Here is a 16,366-nt window from a genome sequence, read left to right on the forward strand (position 1 = left end):
TATATGTTTTTCTCCTTTAAATATGCAAATTCTATTGTTTCATAAGTCTTTGAAACTGTATCTCCCTCATAACATCAAAACTTTCATGTTGCTACTATTTATTGCCAGCAACCCTTGGGAAAAATAATTCCTTAGCCTTGCTTGTCTGGCTATCAGTAAACAATCTAAAATCCCTTTCATCTATCTAAAAATGCAAATTCCCTTCACATCATAGTTGCTAAGCCAGCATCCATGTTTACTCATTAGCACACCTAGCTTCTTTTGATGAGTCAAAGCCTGCAGTCTACCTGACTTCATTAAATCACACACAGACACACCTAACTATACTAACCCCCATAAACCCATTTTACAATAAAACAAAAAAAATTATAAATTATTATACTTTTGCGACAGTGATCCCTGCCCACCAGTTATGGAACCCCCACACTGCCTTTCCACGGGAGGCCTGACGCTATTTCAGTGCAATCAGGCATTTACCTGGACAACGCTGGGAAACCCACTGAATTAAGGCCTCAATAGGGCGCAAATTTCACCTCTCGGAAGCCAATCGGAGGCCGGCAGCTAACTCTCCAGTGCTGGTAGTGCCACTGGGAGTGGTGGCTGCTGCCAGTAATACAGTGCTCTTCGCCAGGGATCGCTAGTGAAGCCCTGGAGAAAGGGAGTTGGGGCAGTTGGGGGTCGTAGGGAAAGGTTGCCGGCGAGGTGGGGAAATGGGGATCAGATACAAGGACAGTGGGGTTGCTCTCAGCAGGCCCCCCTTTCCCGATGCCAGGTCCCTCGATCGGGCATTGCAGAGTGCCTGTGAACAAGGGACCCCCAATAGGCCCTGGCAAACCCTACAAGGTTTTCTGGGCAGCTCTCTGTAGACACAGGAGACCCCAGCGAGTCCAATTAAATCCGTGAGCCAGTATTAAATCCCAGTGGGTTCAGGGATAATTGGTTTCAAGTGACTCATTAATGAGCCTAATTACCTTTCCGCTGCTGTCAGGTGGGTTTCCCATGTAGTAATTGTGGGTTAAAACCTTTACTGCTGCTTTTAGGGGTTACGTGATTGTACAGATGACTCAGTCCTAAGTGAGGGTAATCTTAGGGGTGGAGCTTTTTAGTTGTGGGCCTGGTTCAAATATGTAGCTTCTGCAAGAGCTCTGTAAATAGTTATCTGTTTTCAAGTAAGAAACCTGTCCAGTGCATCCAAGTTTATTACACATGTCAACCCTTCCCACCCCTCACTAAATGCGTGATAGTTTTCCCACCATTGGGAATCGGATGCATGGCCTGCTGCACAATTCTCCAGGCCTACCTGCCATCTTGTCTGCTGTAGCAGCTCCATTAAATTCCACTTGTTGAAAGAAGGAAGGGAATAAATTTGTAACAAAACCGCCAAGAAATATTTCATGTGAATGTGAGATTTTAGCAACCTAGTAATGTCATTAGTTGCACTATATATCTTCATATTTCTCTGCAATAATCCTATATATCATGTGGTCTTAGTTAACAGGATGGCATCTTATACAGGAATGGAATCTCCAATACATCTGATTAAGAACTCATCTAATGGAAAACTGTCCGTGTGTAAAGATGCTGTGGAAGTGTTAAACAGCATTGACCAGCCTTTGGTTGTTGTGGCTCTGGTTGGGAAATACCGCACAGGGAAATCATTTCTGCTGAACCGACTTGCTGGAAAAAAGAAAGGTAAATGTCAGAATGTGAAAGAATTTACACTGCCCACTGTGGATGTGCTTGCTGACTCGGTCTGGGTAGAACTGAGCACTGAAGGAATGTAGGAAACTGCAGATGGGGATCGCCTAGCAGCAAATAGGAACAAGCCTTAATGATGTAAGAGTATCAGATTCGATGCTCAGCCAATGTGAACAATGACCTGAGCCCTAATAGCCCAGAATCTCCTTCTTGGGCCAGAATTTGGCCAAAGAATCAATGGATTGACCAGACCCTCAAGGTGCACAGGCAAATTCAGAGTGAAGGCATATGCCATTATGCCATTGCCTCCCTCAGGCAATGCTACCACTAAACCAAAGACTCACTCCTAACATCCTGGTATCGGGTGATACTATAATAATGCATATGTTAACTCACCATGGCAAACAGTATATCTCTTTTTGATTGGTGTTACTTGAGGAAAATATTGTTGAGGAACATTAACATGCATCTGAAGAGTTTGAAGGTCTTTGTTTTAACATTCATCTGCAAAATGCCATCTTTAAAAGGCCATCATTCAGCCTAGGTCCTGTGTATAATTGCGGGGATTGGTCTCAAAACCATTACCTTCTGAGTAAATCTATAAAGTACGTTGCATTAAATAACAGCTAGAAAATAATTCTCACACATCATATTATTTATACTGCTCCATCAGGATTTGCTATTGGAGGAAGTGTCCAGTCAGAGACAAAGGGAATCTGGATGTGGTGTCTCCCACATCCAAACATGGATGGTCACTGCTTGGTGCTGTTGGACACTGAAGGTTTCGGAGACGTGGAAAAGGTAGAATTACTTTCTTTTCACAGCAACATGAAGAACAATGTTTACATATGTAATGCCATGTCACTAAATGGACATGTATTCAATCAGCAGGAGTAAAATAGTCTCAGGATAAGGAGCAAACATTTAAGACTGAGATGAGGGGAAATCACTTCACTCAAAAGATTGTGAATCTTTGCAATTCTCTACCCCCAGAGGGCTGAGGATGCTCCATTGTTGAAAATATTTAAGGCTGGGATGGACAGATTTTTGGTTTCTCAGGGAAATAAGGGGAGCAGGAGGGAAATTGGAGTTGAAACCCAAAATCAGCCATGATTGCATTGAGTGGTGGAGCAGGCTCAACGGGCCATAGGGTCTACTCCTGCTCCTATTTCTTGTATTCAAAGTAGCGGCTTGGATTAGCTTTGCCTGACACTATGGCCTGAACTTTGCCCTTGACGGGCGTGCGTGATTGGCGGGCCTGGGAGCAGTTGGGGAACGGACCTCTGACCGTGATTGGCCCCCGACTGTGATTTCACGCTGGCTGGCCAATTAACGACGTGAAACACACACGGCTCAGTGCTGCCAGGGCGGGGGCAGGGAAGAGGGCAGGCGATGACGTTTCTGCGGGTGTGGCTGAGTGCTGCGGGAAAGCTCCCTGAAGGGAGACAGCTCGCTCAGGGAGCTGCAAACCTGAAAATCTTAAAATAAAGTTTTAAAAACCGAGAAAAAATGTCCATGTGTCACAATCAGGCACCTGAAAATATACCTGGTATAAATGCTGTCCAGCGATTTGTATTTCTTTTTATTTCATAATGGAAATCTCATCCCGACCTTGGATGAGGTTTGATGGAAAATGTAAAGGCTGCCTGGCCATTTCGCCCGTTCGCCAACAGTAAGGTGGGATGGGCCACGACAAATTGGAGGCAATTGCGCTCTTAATTGTTGGCGGGCGTGCTTCCAACTTTTAGGTGCGCCTGCCAAGTGAAATATCGCGTGAGTGCACGATGACATCGGGACGCACATGTTTTCTTGTGTGATTTTACGCCTGATTGGGTATGGCAGAACTTCCTCAAGACCACTATTTTTGTTCCTGAGACAACCCCATTTCTCAGGGGAAAGGCTTTAAATGATTTGAGTGGGCAGCCATGCCTTTGATAACATAGTGGGATGTCTGACTCTGGTAAGATAGGGAAAATTGCTCAGCCAATTTTGAAAAGTGAGTTCCCTTAATTGAAATGATCATAGGGAAAACAGATATTTAAAAGTTAAATCTCCAACAAGACAATTCATGCACCTTGAAAGCAGGAATCAAAAGGGCTGTTACTGAATTTGATATATTGTATATTGCCAAAAGTATGTAGGATACTATTTATATTAAACAACATTCAATGAGCTGAGTACATATATCCCCATGCCCCTCTGTTCCTGCCTCCACTTTTTAGACTTGTACACTTCAGTTTATATTGTCTCTTCTTGTTCTTCCAACCAAACTGTATCACTTCACATTTCTCTGCATTAAATTTCATCTGCTTTGTTTCAGTCTGTCTATGTACTCTTGACGTCTATCACTGTCTTCCTCACAATTCACAACACTTAGATATTTTGTAACATCTGCTGCTTTTTAAAAATTCTGTCCTGTACACCCAAGTCTAAGCCATAGAACCATAGAACCATAGAACACTACAGCACAGAAAACAGACCATTCAGCCCTTCTAGTCTGTGCCGAAATATTATTCCGCTAGTCCCATTGACCTGCACCTAGTCCATAACCCTCCAGACCTCTCCCATCCATGTATCTATCTAATTTATTCTTAAAACTTAAGAGTGAGCCCGCATTTACCACATCAGATGGTAGCTCGTTCCACACTCTCACCACTCTGAGTGAAGAAGTTCCCCCTAATGTTCCCCCTAAACCTTTCCCCTTTCACCCTAAAGCTATGTCCTCTCGTGTTTATTTCTCCTAATCTAAGGGGAAAGAGCCTACTCGCAATTACCTTGTCTATACCCCTCATCATTTTGTAAACAAGCCATTATGTTTATCAAGAAAAGAAGTGCTCTGGTCCTGATCTCTGTAGAATTCCACGATATATCTTCCTCCAGTCTGAAAAACAACCATACACCACCAATCTGTTTCCTTTTACTCAGCCAGCATCATATACCTGCATTCCTTTATTCAATGGGCTTTAAGTTTTCCGGCAAGCCTATTATGTGGCACTTTATCATTACCCTGATCAACCCTCACTCTCATCTCATCAAAGAACTCAATCCAGTTGGTTAAACAGAACTTATCTTTGAATAATTTGTGCACTCTGTCCGAGTGACTATTTTGTCCCGGATTATTGTTTCTAAAAGTTTTCCCGCCAACAAGGTTAAACTGACTGGCCTAGGCTTATCCTCGCACTCTTTTTTAAACAAGGGTGAAACATTTACAATTCTCCAGTTCTCTGCCACCGTCCCTGTATCTAAAAAGGATTGGATGATTATGGCAATTGCCTCTGTAATTTCCATCCTTGCTTCCTTTAATATCCTCAGATGCATCTCATCTGGTCCTGATGACTTATCAATTTATACTACCAGACTTTCTAGCTACTCTGCTTTATCAATTTTTACCCATCTAATATCTCAACCACCTCCCCTTCCGCAATGATTTCTGAAGCACCATCTTCCTAGGTAAAGACATGTGCAAAGTATTCACTTAGTACCTCAACCATGCCCTCTGCCTCTGTTCACAGATTCCCAATTTGGTCCCTAATCAGCATCACCCATTGTCTTGGTCCCTTTTCATTATTTACATGCCATAGAAGGCTTCTACATACTCTTTCAAGTCATCTGCTATTCTCTTCTCATCCTCTCTCTTTGCTACTCTTATTTCTCTTTTCACTTCCCCTCTGGAGTTTTGATATTCAGCCTGGTTCTCACTTATAAACCTGACATCTGTCACATGTACCCTTTTTCTGCCTCATCTTACTCTCTATCTCTTTTGTCACCCAGGAGCTCTGGCTTTGTTTGTCCCACCTTTACGGCTTTACCCTAATGGGAACATAGAGCGACTGCACCCGAACCATTGCTGTTTAAAGGCAGGTGACTCTTCCATTTCACTTTTGCCTGCCAATCTTTGATTCCTATTTACCTGGGCCAGAGCTTGCTCATCAACTGAAAATGACCTTCCTTCAATTAAATATTTTCACACTGGATTGCTTTTTGTTCTTTTCCATAGTTCATCTAAAATCTTAAGATATTATGATCACTGTTCCCCTATTGACACTTGATCCACATTAATCCCCAGAGCCAGATCTAGCAATGCCTCCCTCCTCATTGGGTCAGAAACATACTGATAAAGAAAATTCTCCCAAACACACTTCAGAAACTCTTCTCCCTCTCTGCCCTTTTACACTATTATAGTCCTAGTCTATATTGGGATGATTATAGCGTTCCATTATCAGCACTTTAAAGATCTTCCAGCTCTCTGTAATTAGTTTCCCTGCAAATTTGTTCCTCCATATCTTTCCCATTAGTTGGTGACCTATAGAACACATGTCTGAAGGAAGCTGTGGTGGGCATGGCCAATTGTTAATGGCCTTCCTTCGTGATTTGTCATTTTGAGCTAACACGCAGTTGAAAGCAGCAAGTAAGGGGACAACAGGCACATTGAGTGCAAGAGGGATTTGAGTGTAGGGTTTAGGTGCTGTGTGTGCTGCTTATCTCCTTGTCAAGGGTGGCAGTAGACCTCATATAAAGGGTTTGCAACCAAAGTGCATTGGAAATCATTGAAGGACCAGGATCTTAGTGCCTGAAGAGAGAGAGAGAGTAGAATGGGCCTGTGTGCTGGACTGTGTTGAGAGGACTATGAGGCTATTCATCTGAAGCATCAGCAGCTTGAACAGGCCTCTTTTTTTTTATTCGTTCAAGGGATGTGGGCATCGCTGGCTAGGCCAACATTTATTGCCCATCTCTAGTTGCCCTCTAAGGTGATGAGCTGCCTTCTTGAACTGCTGCAGTCCATGTGGTGTAGGTACACAGTGTTGTTAGGGAGAGAGTTCCAGGATTTTGACCCAGCGACACTGAAGGAACGGCGATATGTTTCCAAGTCAGAGTGGTGAGTGACTTGGAGGGGACCTTCCAGATGGTGGTGTTCCCATCTATCTGCTGTCCTTGTCCTTCTAGATGGTAGTGGTCATGGGTTTGGAAGGTGCTGCGTTGTGGATATATAATAGTGGATGCATTGGCTATAATATTCCAAAATTCCCTGGATTCTGGAAAGGTTCCAGTGGATTGGAAAAACGCTAATATAATGCCCTTATTCAAAAATGGGGGAGGAGGCAGAAAGTAGGAAACTATAGATCAGTTAGTTCAACGTCTGTCTTTGGGAAATTGTTGGAATCCATTATTAAGGAAGTAGTAATGGGGCATTTGAAAAGTCAAAATGACTTCATCAGAGTCAGCATGGCTTTATGAAGAATAAATTGTGTTCGACTAATTTGCTAGAGTTCTTTGAAGACGTGATAAGCAAAGTAGATGTAGTATATCTAGACTTTCAGAAGGCCTTTGATTAGGTGCCGCACAAAAGATTAATACACAAGATAAGATCACACTGAGTTAGGGGTAATATATTAGCTTGGATAGAGGATTGGCTAACCAACAAAAAGCAGAGAGTCGGGATAAATGGGTCTTTTTCTGGATGGCAAGCTGTAACTAGTGGGGTGCCACAGGGTTCGGTCCTTGGGCCCCAACTATTTACAATCTATATTAATGACTTGGATTCAGGGATAGAAGGTACTATAGCTAAATTTGTGGATGACACTTTCCCACCTATTTTGGTGTGTTGCAAGGAAGAAATAAGAAATTTACAAATGGATATGGACAGGTTAGGTGAATGGGCCAAAATCTGGCAGATGGAGCTTAATGTGGATAAGTGCGAGGTTATCCATTTTGATCAGAAGAATAAAAAGGTGACTTATTATTTAAATGGAGAGAAACTTCAGAATGCTTCAGTGCAGAGATATCTGGGTGTCCTTATACATGAATCGCTGAAAGCTAGTATGCAGGTAATAAGGAAGGCAAATGGAATTTTGGCATTTATTGCTAAAGGAATAAAGTATAAAAATAGGGAAGTGTTGTTGCAACTGTACAAGGCATTGGTGAGACCACACCTGGAGTACTGTGCACGGTTTTGGTCCCATTACTTGAGGAAGGATGTCGTTGCATTGGAGGCGGTTCAGAGGAAGTTCACTAGATTGATTCCAGAGATGCGGGGCTTGTCTTATGAGGAGGGATTGAGCAGTTTAGGCCTATACTTGCTCGAGTTTAGAAGGATGAGAGGAGATCTAATTGAGATATATAAGATGCTAAAGGGGATAGATGAAGTAGATGTGGAGCGGATGTTTCCCTTTGTGGGGCATTCTAGAACGAGCGGCCATAGTTTTAGGCTGAGGGGTGGTAGATTTAAATCAGAGATGAGGAGGAATCACTTTTCTCAAAGTAATCTGTGGAATTCACTACCTCAGAGTGCAGTGGATGCCGGGACGCTGAATAAATTTAAGGAGGAGATAGACAGATTTTTAATTAGTAACGGGTTGAAAGGTTTGTGGGGAGAGGACGGGAAATTGGAGTTGAGGCCGAAATGAGATCAGCCATGATCGTATTGAATAGCGGGGCAGGCTCGAGGGGCTGAATTACCTACTCCTGCTCCTAGTTCTTATGCTCTTATGAGATTGTAATTCATTAAATAAAACATGATATTCAATATCTGTTATTGTTTTTCTCTGTATTGCAGGGTGATCAAAACAATGATACCAAGCTTTTCGCAATAGCTATTCTGATGAGCAGTATGTTTGTGTACAACAGCAAGGGAACAATCGACCAGCAGGCACTACAGGACATCAAGTATCCTTAACATGAAATTCTTAATTCTGGTTATTTAAAAAATAACAATTGGTTGGATTTCAGCTCAAAATGACACCATAAAGGTTAATGATGCTGCTCTGTTATTGTTTGAAATTAAAGGGCAAAACAAAGGACAATTTCAGACCAAACTCTTGTCATCCAAAGATGAATCACATCTGACCCGTTATGGGGTTGTGCCATTGTTAACGGTCATGCCGTTTTTAAGCACCAGCAGAAATTTGGCACTATATATGTAACTAAAGCGATGATGCATATTCTGACCCCAACCCCCTTCCTGTAATAGGGATATCACAGAGCCATGGGGACTGTTGCTGTGAAAGATTGGATTCTCTACCCATTGATGCAGTGGACAGAAATTTAATGTTATAAGGAAAACAAGATCTTGCATTATCACATCACAGTCAATCAGGTTTGGTAGATAGTGGTTATGTTACTGGACTAATAATCCTGCATTATTACTCCAGAGACGAAGGGTGGAATTAGTGATCCTGCCAGAGGCGAGTTCAGAAGGGGAGCATTTGATCGGGTGGGAGGGTGCAAGGTGGGGAACCCGCTTCCTGCCTCCCTTTTAAGTCTGGGACAGGAAGACTCAAGGACAGCCTTCCCACCCAAAGGCCAATTGAGATCCTTAAGTGGGCAATTAATACCCACTTAAGTGCCTCATCTCGCTGATGCTGGTATTTAAGGGGATTCGCCATGTTGTTTGACTGCGGCCTAGTGGAGGGGTCCCTTGTTCAAAGGCACCCAGTGCCTGATCAAGGGACCTGGCGTCGGGAAAGGGGGAGGCCCAATGGGAGCCACCCCCTGCCTTTCCTTCTGACTATAGCAGGGCTGCCACAACCTGAGCAGCACAAGGATCATGAGGCTGGAAGCAAACATGGAGGAAAAGAGTGAAGAGTGGCATGTAACCAGCCTCTTGTGTGCAGAAGCAACTACCCACCAGACAGGGCTTACTGTTATAGCTCTGTTTCCTGAAAATGTCAGAGTAGCAGTGACTGCACCTCTCTAGGGAGACGGTCACAGAGCTGTGTGCCATGATGGAGGGCTAGCTGAGCCATATGGGAGGAGCCAGGTACCCAATACCTGTGGCAGTGAAGTTAACTATAGCATTAAATGCTTCCACCTTAGGATCATTCCAGGGAACTTCTGGAAAAAACTGTGGGATTTCCCAGTATGCAGCTCATTGCTGTACCCAGATGGCCTCAAATAACAAGAGGGTCGGACAATACTTACAAAGGATTACATATATAGAATATATGGTACAGAAACAGGCCATTTGGCCCAATCAGTCTATGATGGATTTTATGCTCCACTTGAGCCACCTCCCATCTTTTCTCATCTAAATCTACCACCATAATGCTCTATTCTCTGCACCCTCAAATGATTGTTTACCTTTCACTTTAATGTGTCTATACTATTTGCTTAAACCCTCCTATGGTAACAAGTTCCACATTCTCACCACTCCTTAAGTAAATAAGCTTCTTCTGAATTCCCTATTGGATTTCATGGTATCTTATATTGATGGCCTCTAGTTCTGCTCTTCCCCACATGAGGAAACATTCTGTCTGTATCCACATAATGGGCAAAATTTTCCCCCTATTTGGGGGAGAAGTGCAGGAGTGGGCATGGGAGGGCAGCCCTCAGATCGGCGCCCCCAATTGGGGGCATGCTGCCATTTTTCATGGGCGGGCCAGTTAAGGCCTGCCCAGCATGACGTCCGCACGGAAGCACTGTGCACTCCCTGTGCGGGTGGGGGAGAGTGGCAAATGCAGAAGTGCTCTCCTTCACGCATGCGCGCAAAGGAGCACCCCAATCTCCCTGAGACTAAGTACTGCCTCAGGGAGATCAGTTCCCAAAGGGAAAGCTTTTTGTTCAAATTTCATTTGCCATCCATGTCCTCATGTGACAATGTCACCATGAGTTAGGACATGGACATCACTTTAAGCAAAAGTGAGTGTTAATTTTTTAATTCAGTCATGAAAACCTTATCCCGCCCGTGGATGAGGTTTCAGGCTTTTCTAGGTGGCCGCTGGCGCTCCCGACCTCCCCGCCAACCGTCAAGTTGGACGGGCAGGTCCACTAATTGCTTTTTGAATGGCCTCAATAGGCCGTTGACAGGTCGGCGGGCACGCAGCTGACTTGTCTGCGCCCCCGCCAACCTGAAAATGCAAATGGCGCGTGATGACGTCAGGAGTTCCACCCAACGTCATTACGCGTCATTTTACACGTCGGCAAGCAGGTCCCGCTCCCGCTCCCGCTCACCGACAGGAAAATTCTTGGCTATCAAAACTTTTCACAATTTTAAATACCTCTATTAGGTAAATCCTCAGCCTTCTTTCAAGAGAAAAGAGACCCAGCCAGTCGATCCTTTCCTGATTTGTATACCCATGCAATTCTGGTATCATCCCTGTGAATCTTCTCTGCACCCTCTCCAAAGCTTCTACATCCTTTTTAGAATATGGTGACCCTTAGGTACTCTACGTGTGGTCTAACAAAGGTTTGATAGCTCCACTGCTTTTCAATTCTATCTCCTAGAATAGTGCCTGCTTTGCCTTTTTTAATGACCTTGCTAACCTGTGGCACAACTTTTAGTGATTGTTTGTACTTTGTAATCCCTTTGTCCTTCTACCCCAAGCACGCTTGCACCTTGCAAGTAATAAGTGACATCCCTATTCTTCCTATTGAAATATACTACTTCACATTTAACTGTGTTGAACTTCATTTGCCGATTATTTGCCCATTCTGCAGCTTCATCGTTATCCTCCTGTAATTTTTTGCAGTCCTTCTCAGTATTGACTATCCTTCACAGTTTGGGGTCATCCGCAAACTTAGAAATGATGCTTTCGATTCCAAACTCCAAATCGATAATGTAAATTGTGAACAGCAGTGGTCCCAGCACTGATCTTTGTGGAACACCACTTCCAACCTTCTGCAACTCTGAATGATTACCCTTTACTCCCACTCTCTGCGTTCTGTCTTGCATCCAGCTAGCAATCCATTCTGCCACTTGACCCTACTCAACATTCTCTAATTTTATTCATCAGTCTGTTATGGAACAGCTTATCAAAAGTCTTTTGAAAAGGCAGATAAATTACACCTACTGCATTACTATTGTCTACTCTGTTATCTCCTCAAAAACATTCAATAAGGTTGCTGAAGTAAGATTTTTCCTATTGAAATCCATGTAATTATATTTTTGTTTCAAGATATTCTTTTATTCTCCCCTTTGGCAGGGATTTCATTATTTTTCCTACGACTGATATTAAGCAGACTTGTGTCTATATAATTCCCTGGACATGTCCTTCTTAAGTATAGAAATGACATTAGCTATCTGCAAGTCCTCTGGCACAACACCTTTTTCTAATTGAATTATTGGATAGGTGTAATAATGCCTCTGCTATTTCTTCCCAAAATTCTTTTAAAATGCATGGATATAATGCACCCAGGCCAGGGGCTTTATACTTTCTAATTTTTTAGTTTATTTAGTATTTTTCCCTTTTAACAATGCATTTAATTCATTACACATCTAATCATTCAGTGTCATGTTTACCTGTTCTAACTCCCTGGTAAATACCAAAGCAAAATAGTTATTTAACATTTCTGTCACTTCTCTATCATTACCTGTGGTAATATTCTGTCAATCCCTTAATGGCCCTTTACCCATCACTGCCATTTGTATTGATGTGCCTGGAAATTATTTTACAGTTTTGTTTTATATTCCTTGATAATTTAGTTTCATAGTTCCTCTTTCTCTTCCTAATTTTTGACTTTTTTCCTAATCTCCTACTCTGCATTCCTCTGCTGTCTATTGACTAAATCTTTGCCTCTTTCTTAACCCTCAGTTTTTTCCTTCATGTCTTTATTTATCAGTGGAGCCTCACTAGTGTTTAGTTTGTTCTTTCCTTTGAGTGGAATATATTTTTCTGACACTTTGTTGAACACTATTTTAAATGTTTCCCATTATAGTTCTATATCATTGTTTACCAATATTGTTGTCCATTTTACTTTCCCAAGTTCTATTCCCAGCCCCTTAAAATCAGTTTTTCTGCAATCTATTAATTTGGCTTGCATCATACTTACGTTCTTCTCTATCATCATCTTAAGATGTACATTATGGTCACTATTGCCTAATTGTGCTTCTAATTTTACTTCTCTTATCTGCTCTTGTTCATTCCCCATTACTGGATTAAATATAGAAAGGAATCCTGTACACATTGTAGGAAATCCATTCCCTTATCCCCTTTACCTTCCTCATTTGTCCAATTCGTATCAGGTTATTAGAAATCACCCATGATTATTATTTTGTTTTTTACCCTTAATTCCCTACTTTTTTTCTCTGCCTCCATTCCACTATTAGATGGTCTGTAGATGACACCTCTGAGTGCGTTGGATCCTTCAGTATATACTATCTCTATCCATGTGGATTCTATTTGTTGCTCATATCTGCATCCTTTATTTCTGCTGTCATATAAGTTATCCCTAATAAAGACAGTTACTCTACCTCCCCTCTCTACCTGTTATAGATATGTTATACCCTGCAATGTTTAATTTCCAGTTCTGATTATTCTGTCGCCATTCCTTAGTAATCCCTACTATGTCTGGTTTCTCATAACACATGATTTCCTCCAGCTCCCCTGTTTTATTGTGGACACTGTGCATTGCTCTAAAGACATCTTAACTCATTTTTAATAGGATTTCCTCTCACTATACCTTTAACTGCCTTTTTAGACTCCTGTTTTATAACTCTATTTATTCCCTTGCCATCAATGTCCTCACTCTATTCTTTTCAATGTCCTCTTTCACTTGTTTATTTACATTTAGGTTGCTTACATTTCTTGTAGATCCTTCCCCCACTCGTACTAGTTTAAAAGCTTTCCCATTTCCCTGCTTATCCTTTTCACTGCTACTTGGGTCCACCCCGGTTCACGTGGCACACATCCCATCAGTACAGCTCCTTCCTGTCCCAGATCTGCTGCCAATGTCCCATGATAAAGAACCTCTCTTTCCCACACCAGCCCTTTATCCACATGTTAATTCTCCTGATTTATCCACTCCAATCTGCATATGGCTCAGGCAGTAATCCTGAGATTATTACTCCCCAGTTCCTGCTTTTTAATTTAGAGCTTCACTCCTGATACTCATTCACCAGGACTTACTCCCTTTTCTTTGCGCTGATTTGGACACGCACGGATGAGAGTGCTGTAGGTTTCAAGACCATTGCTGGCTTTCCTCGGGGGCAGAGTGTCATCAACTGCACACGTGTGACCACTAAGATTCCCACAGACCAGGCTGCAGCCTTCATCAACAGGAAACACTTCCACCTGTGGAATGTGCAAATTGTCTGCGACCACTGCAAAAAATTTTCTTCAGGCTCCTTATGCTGTGCAGAACCCCAGCACAGATTCAGAGGAGCTGGTACAGGACAACTTGTGTGACCATTGAGTAGGCCGTAGGGATTCTGAAGATCTGATTCAGATACATGAATAAATCTGGTGGAGTCCTTCAGTGTGTTCCAGCAAAGGTCTCACGTATCATGGCGGTGTTGTTCTCTACACAAACTGGTGCTACAGAGGGGAGAAACTTTGGGCAATGAGGACATCCTAGAGTGCGCTGCCTCCTCTGAGAATGAAGGATTGGTGAGTTATGCAGACCATGGCGATACATACTCTTTAGCAAGAGCAACTAAATAGTTAATGGGCCAATAGTGCAGAAATGAATAAAGGATTAATTTTGTGGTGCAGCATATCAGATTTCACTAATCACAAATAAACAATTATATGACATCCAACCACATTCTGTCACCCAGTGAAACCCATGTGCTGCTAGGTAGATATGTGCACTTGTGGATGCTCCGACATGGTGCACCTCCTGCACTGACAGCTGAGGTGTAGGCAGGCTGCTCAACTTTCTGTTCTGGGGCTTTCATTGGCCATGGCACTTGTCCTGTGTTTGCCTGAAGCCAAGAGGGTCCCAACCTATTGGCTTATGGGGTGGGTGGTGTTGGGATGGGGTCGACTCAGGAGCTGCTTCTGTCTTTGTAGTTCCATGATGTGTTAGTGTCACTGTCAGAGGGGACAGGGACCCACTGCCATCACCAGGAGTTCTCTAAGAGGCATCTCCTCAGGGAATTCAGGCAACTGTTCTTCTATCGTTTCAGGAAACACTTGCCCCTCCCTAATCACCTGAGGAGTCCGAGTACCGGCCGGTGACTCCAAGCACCTCCCCCCCACCCTTTCACCCTGCCATTGCTCCACAGAGATTATGGAGGTGGCAATGGCATGCAGGACTGGGGCCATCTCCAGCATCTACATCATCTGTCTATCCAAGAGTTGCCATTCGATCCTTGGAGGAAGTCATGTGCACACAGAGCCATGGCTGCATTCATGGATGGTCTCCTCCATCGTCTTTTTTTTATTATTCTTGGGTATTGCTGGCTGGGCCAGCATTTATTGCCCATCCCTAATTGCCCTTGTTCAGAGGGAATTTAAGAGTCAACCACATTATCGTGGATCTGGAGTCACATGTAGGCCAGGTCAGGTAAGGACGGCAGATTTACTTCTCGAAAGGACAGATGAGTTTTTACGACAATGATTTCATGGTCATCATGAGACTTAATTCCAGATTTTTAAAAAATTCAAATTCCACCATCGTGTGATTCGAACCAGGGTCCCGAGACCATTACCCTGGGTCTCTGGATTACCAATCCAGTGACAATACCACTATGCCACCACCTCCCTGACTGCCCATGGTTGTGTAAAGCCAGTGGAACTCTCTTGTCCTTCTAGATGGTAGTGGTCGTGGGTTTGGAAGGTGCTGCCTAAGGAGCCTTGGTAAGTTCCTGCACTGCACCTTGTAGATGGTACACACTGCTGCTACTGTGCGTCAGTGGTGATGAGAGTCAAGCTTCATGTGTGTTGAGGGAGCTGCACTCATCCAGGCAAATAGAGGGTAATCCATCACACTCCTGACTTGTGCGTTGTGGATAGTGGACAGGCTTTGGGGAGTCAGGAGGTGAGTTACTCGCTACAGGATTCCGAGCCTCTGACCTGCTCTTGTAGCCACTGTATTTGTATGGCTAGTCCAGTTCGGTTTCTGGTCAATGGTAATCCCCAGGGTGTTGATAGTGGGTGATTCAGTGAAGGTAATGCCATTGAACATCATGGGACGATGGTTAGATTCTCTCTAGTTGGAGATGGTCATTGCCTGGCACTTCTGTGGCACAAATGTTACTTGCCACTTGTCAGCCCAACTCTGGATATGTCCAGGTCTTGCTGCATTTGGACATGGACTGCTTCAGTATTTGAGGAGTTGCGAATGGTGCTGAGCATTGTGCAATCATCAGCGAACATCCCCACTTCTGCACTTATGATGGAAGGAAGGTCATTGATGAAGCAGCTGAAGATGGTTAGGCCCAGGACACTACCCTGAGGAACTCCTGCAGTGATGTCCTGGCGCTGAGATGACTGACCTCCAACAACCACAACCATCTTCCTTTGCGCTAGGTGTGACTCCAACCAGTGGAGAGTTTTCCCCCTGATTCCCATTGACTCCAGTTTTGTTAGGGCTCCTTGATGCCACACTCAGTCTGATGCGGCCTTGATGTCAAGTGCAGTCACTCTCACCTCACCTCGGGAGTTCAGCTCTTTTTTCATGTTTGAACCAAGGCTGTCATGAGCTGAGTGGCCCCGGCAGAATCCAAACTGGGTGTCAGTGAGCAGGTTATTGCTAAGCAAGTGTCACTTGATAGCCCTGTTGATGATTCCCTTCCATTACTTTACTGTTGATGGAGAGTACACTGATGGACAGGTAAGTTGGATTTGTCCTGCTTTATCTGTACAGGACATACCTGGGCAATTTTCCATATTGTCGGGTAGATGCCAGTGTTGTAGCTGTACTGGAACAGCTTGGCTAGGAGCGCAGCAAGTTCTGGAGCACAAGTCGTCAGTACTATTGCCGGAATGTTGTCAGGACCCACAGCCTTTGC

General features: G+C 43.6%; 1 protein-coding gene across 1 annotated transcript in view; it reads left to right on the forward strand.

The window, feature by feature from the left end:
- The first annotated feature begins 1,609 nt into the window (after positions 1-1,609).
- The window catches only part of LOC144689978 (guanylate-binding protein 3-like), a 62,445-nt gene continuing 47,688 nt past the window's right edge, over positions 1,610-16,366 (forward strand). The window contains exons 1-3 of the mRNA XM_078557515.1: positions 1,610-1,692; positions 2,372-2,499; positions 8,252-8,361. Coding sequence (XP_078413641.1) covers positions 2,419-2,499; positions 8,252-8,361 — 191 coding nt within the window. The 5' untranslated portion in view covers positions 1,610-1,692; positions 2,372-2,418. The remainder of the gene's footprint in view (positions 1,693-2,371; positions 2,500-8,251; positions 8,362-16,366) is intronic.

Source organism: Cetorhinus maximus, chromosome 14, assembly GCF_964194155.1.
Source record: "Cetorhinus maximus chromosome 14, sCetMax3.hap1.1, whole genome shotgun sequence".
Taxonomy (NCBI): Eukaryota; Metazoa; Chordata; class Chondrichthyes; order Lamniformes; family Cetorhinidae; genus Cetorhinus; species Cetorhinus maximus.